Source organism: Poecilia reticulata, linkage group LG21, assembly GCF_000633615.1.
Source record: "Poecilia reticulata strain Guanapo linkage group LG21, Guppy_female_1.0+MT, whole genome shotgun sequence".
Taxonomy (NCBI): Eukaryota; Metazoa; Chordata; class Actinopteri; order Cyprinodontiformes; family Poeciliidae; genus Poecilia; species Poecilia reticulata.
The window spans coordinates 13,371,333-13,373,154 of NC_024351.1; the positions used below are offsets into that span (position 1 = coordinate 13,371,333).

The 1,822-nt window shown below is 32.1% G+C and overlaps 1 protein-coding gene across 1 annotated transcript in view; it reads right to left on the reverse strand.

Annotated features, from left to right (window-relative positions):
• Positions 1–158: 158 nt before the first annotated feature.
• The window catches only part of LOC103457336 (actin, alpha cardiac-like), an 8,034-nt gene continuing 6,370 nt past the window's right edge, over positions 159–1,822 (reverse strand). Inside the window, exons 7-9 of the mRNA XM_008397375.2 lie at positions 1,347–1,423; positions 518–708; positions 159–436 (exon numbers count right to left, since the gene is read on the reverse strand). Coding sequence (XP_008395597.1) covers positions 293–436; positions 518–708; positions 1,347–1,423 — 412 coding nt within the window. The 3' untranslated portion in view covers positions 159–292. The remainder of the gene's footprint in view (positions 437–517; positions 709–1,346; positions 1,424–1,822) is intronic.

Here is a 1,822-nt window from a genome sequence, read left to right on the forward strand (position 1 = left end):
AATAAATGAGTGCTGACAGTGTATTTTTTGGTTTTACTTGTGCTTTTAGTCTTTTTAAATGACTTGTTAAGGAAAAAAATGGTTTGTTACCAAACACACCAAATACTTAGAATAGCATTAAATGTAATTTTATCAAAACAAATCTCCAAACCTTTGAATTGCATTTTAAAAAACTATTTATTATTACAACAGTACATGTATATACATCACAAGACACAGTAGAAATAAAGTTATGGAAAGTAAGCTAGTTTGGTTGTTGGTTCTGATTCTGGTTCTGGTTCTGATTGGCGATTTAGAAGCACTTCCTGTGGACGATGGAGGGGCCAGCCTCATCATACTCCTGCTTGCTGATCCACATCTGCTGGAAAGTGGACAGAGACGCCAAGATGGAGCCACCGATCCAAACCGAATATTTCCTCTCAGGAGGAGCAATGATCTGCAAGGAGAGAAGAGAGAAAGGTTTTTACAAAAAGAACATCAGAGCAATTTATAGCTTYCCATGAGAAGTAATGCTCACCTTGATTTTCATGGTGCTCGGGGCCAAGGCGGTGATTTCCTTCTGCATACGGTCGGCAATACCAGGGTACATGGTGGTTCCACCAGACAACACGTTGTTGGCGTAAAGGTCCTTACGAATGTCAATGTCACACTTCATGATGCTGTTGTAAGCAGTTTCATGGATGCCAGCAGATTCCATACCTGAGAAAGTTACACAACAAATGTTTTATGGATTTACAGTAAAATGCAAAGTTTAGAGAAAACATTTGAAATGAAATAATTTACAATAGTTCAAGACCTAAACAGCTAATATTCTTTCTTTTTGTTTTAAATATGTAATATTTCAGTCCAACCGAGGCCCCTGAATTCTACAATGACGTTTTAGGGTCATTGTACGCAGAATAAAAGGAGTAAATTTCCACCAGAAAAATCAAAAATATTTAGATTAATCTCAGAAATTTTCTAGAAAAAATTGTGGCAACTTCTGAGTTTGAAAAAAATTAAAATGCGACAGAAGAAAAGAGAAATTTTGAGATTAAGCGTAAGTTTGAAAAGTCAACAATTTTCAATATTTGGAAATTATCTGAGTTTGAAAAGTTGTAAATTTGATAGAAAAAAAAATGAAAAATTCTCCAGAAAATACGTGGAGTTTGAAAAGTAAARAATTTTCAATTTTTGGAAATTCGCTATGTCTCAAAAGTTGAACATTTGTTACTTTTGAAACTTTGAAAAGTCAGCAATTTTTGATATTTGGAAACTGAGATTTAAAAGTTGCAAATTTGCTTTAAAAAATTGAATATTCTCTATAGAAAACATGGACATTTCTGGTCTTCAAAAGTCAAAAATGTAAAATTTAAAAAAACTTTCTGAGTTTCTAAAGCTGAAAATTTTTAACTTTTGAAAGTCAGAAATTTCGAAGTCTTTTCTAGAAAATTTTAGTTTTTCTAGCAAATTTGAAACTTTTCTAACGTCAGAGATTTCCAAGATTTTTCTACAAAACTTCTGAGATCTCAAAATTTCTTATTTTGTCTCTAGCACATTTTTGATTTTTCAAACTCAAACTTTTTCATCTTTTTTCAAGAAAATTTCAGAAATTTTTCTGGCAGAAGTATACTCCCTTTGTTTTCTATCCACAGTGATAGAAAACACTGTGGTGTTTTCTATCACTACATGACGTAAATGGATACATAAAAACAAAAAATTACAACTGAAAACTTGCATGAATATGTAAAATAACAGTAGTGATCAAAAATAATAACAGATTCTGGCTATCTCCAAAAATCTATTTTACCATGTCAGCAAAATAACTTAACTTTCTCCTCGC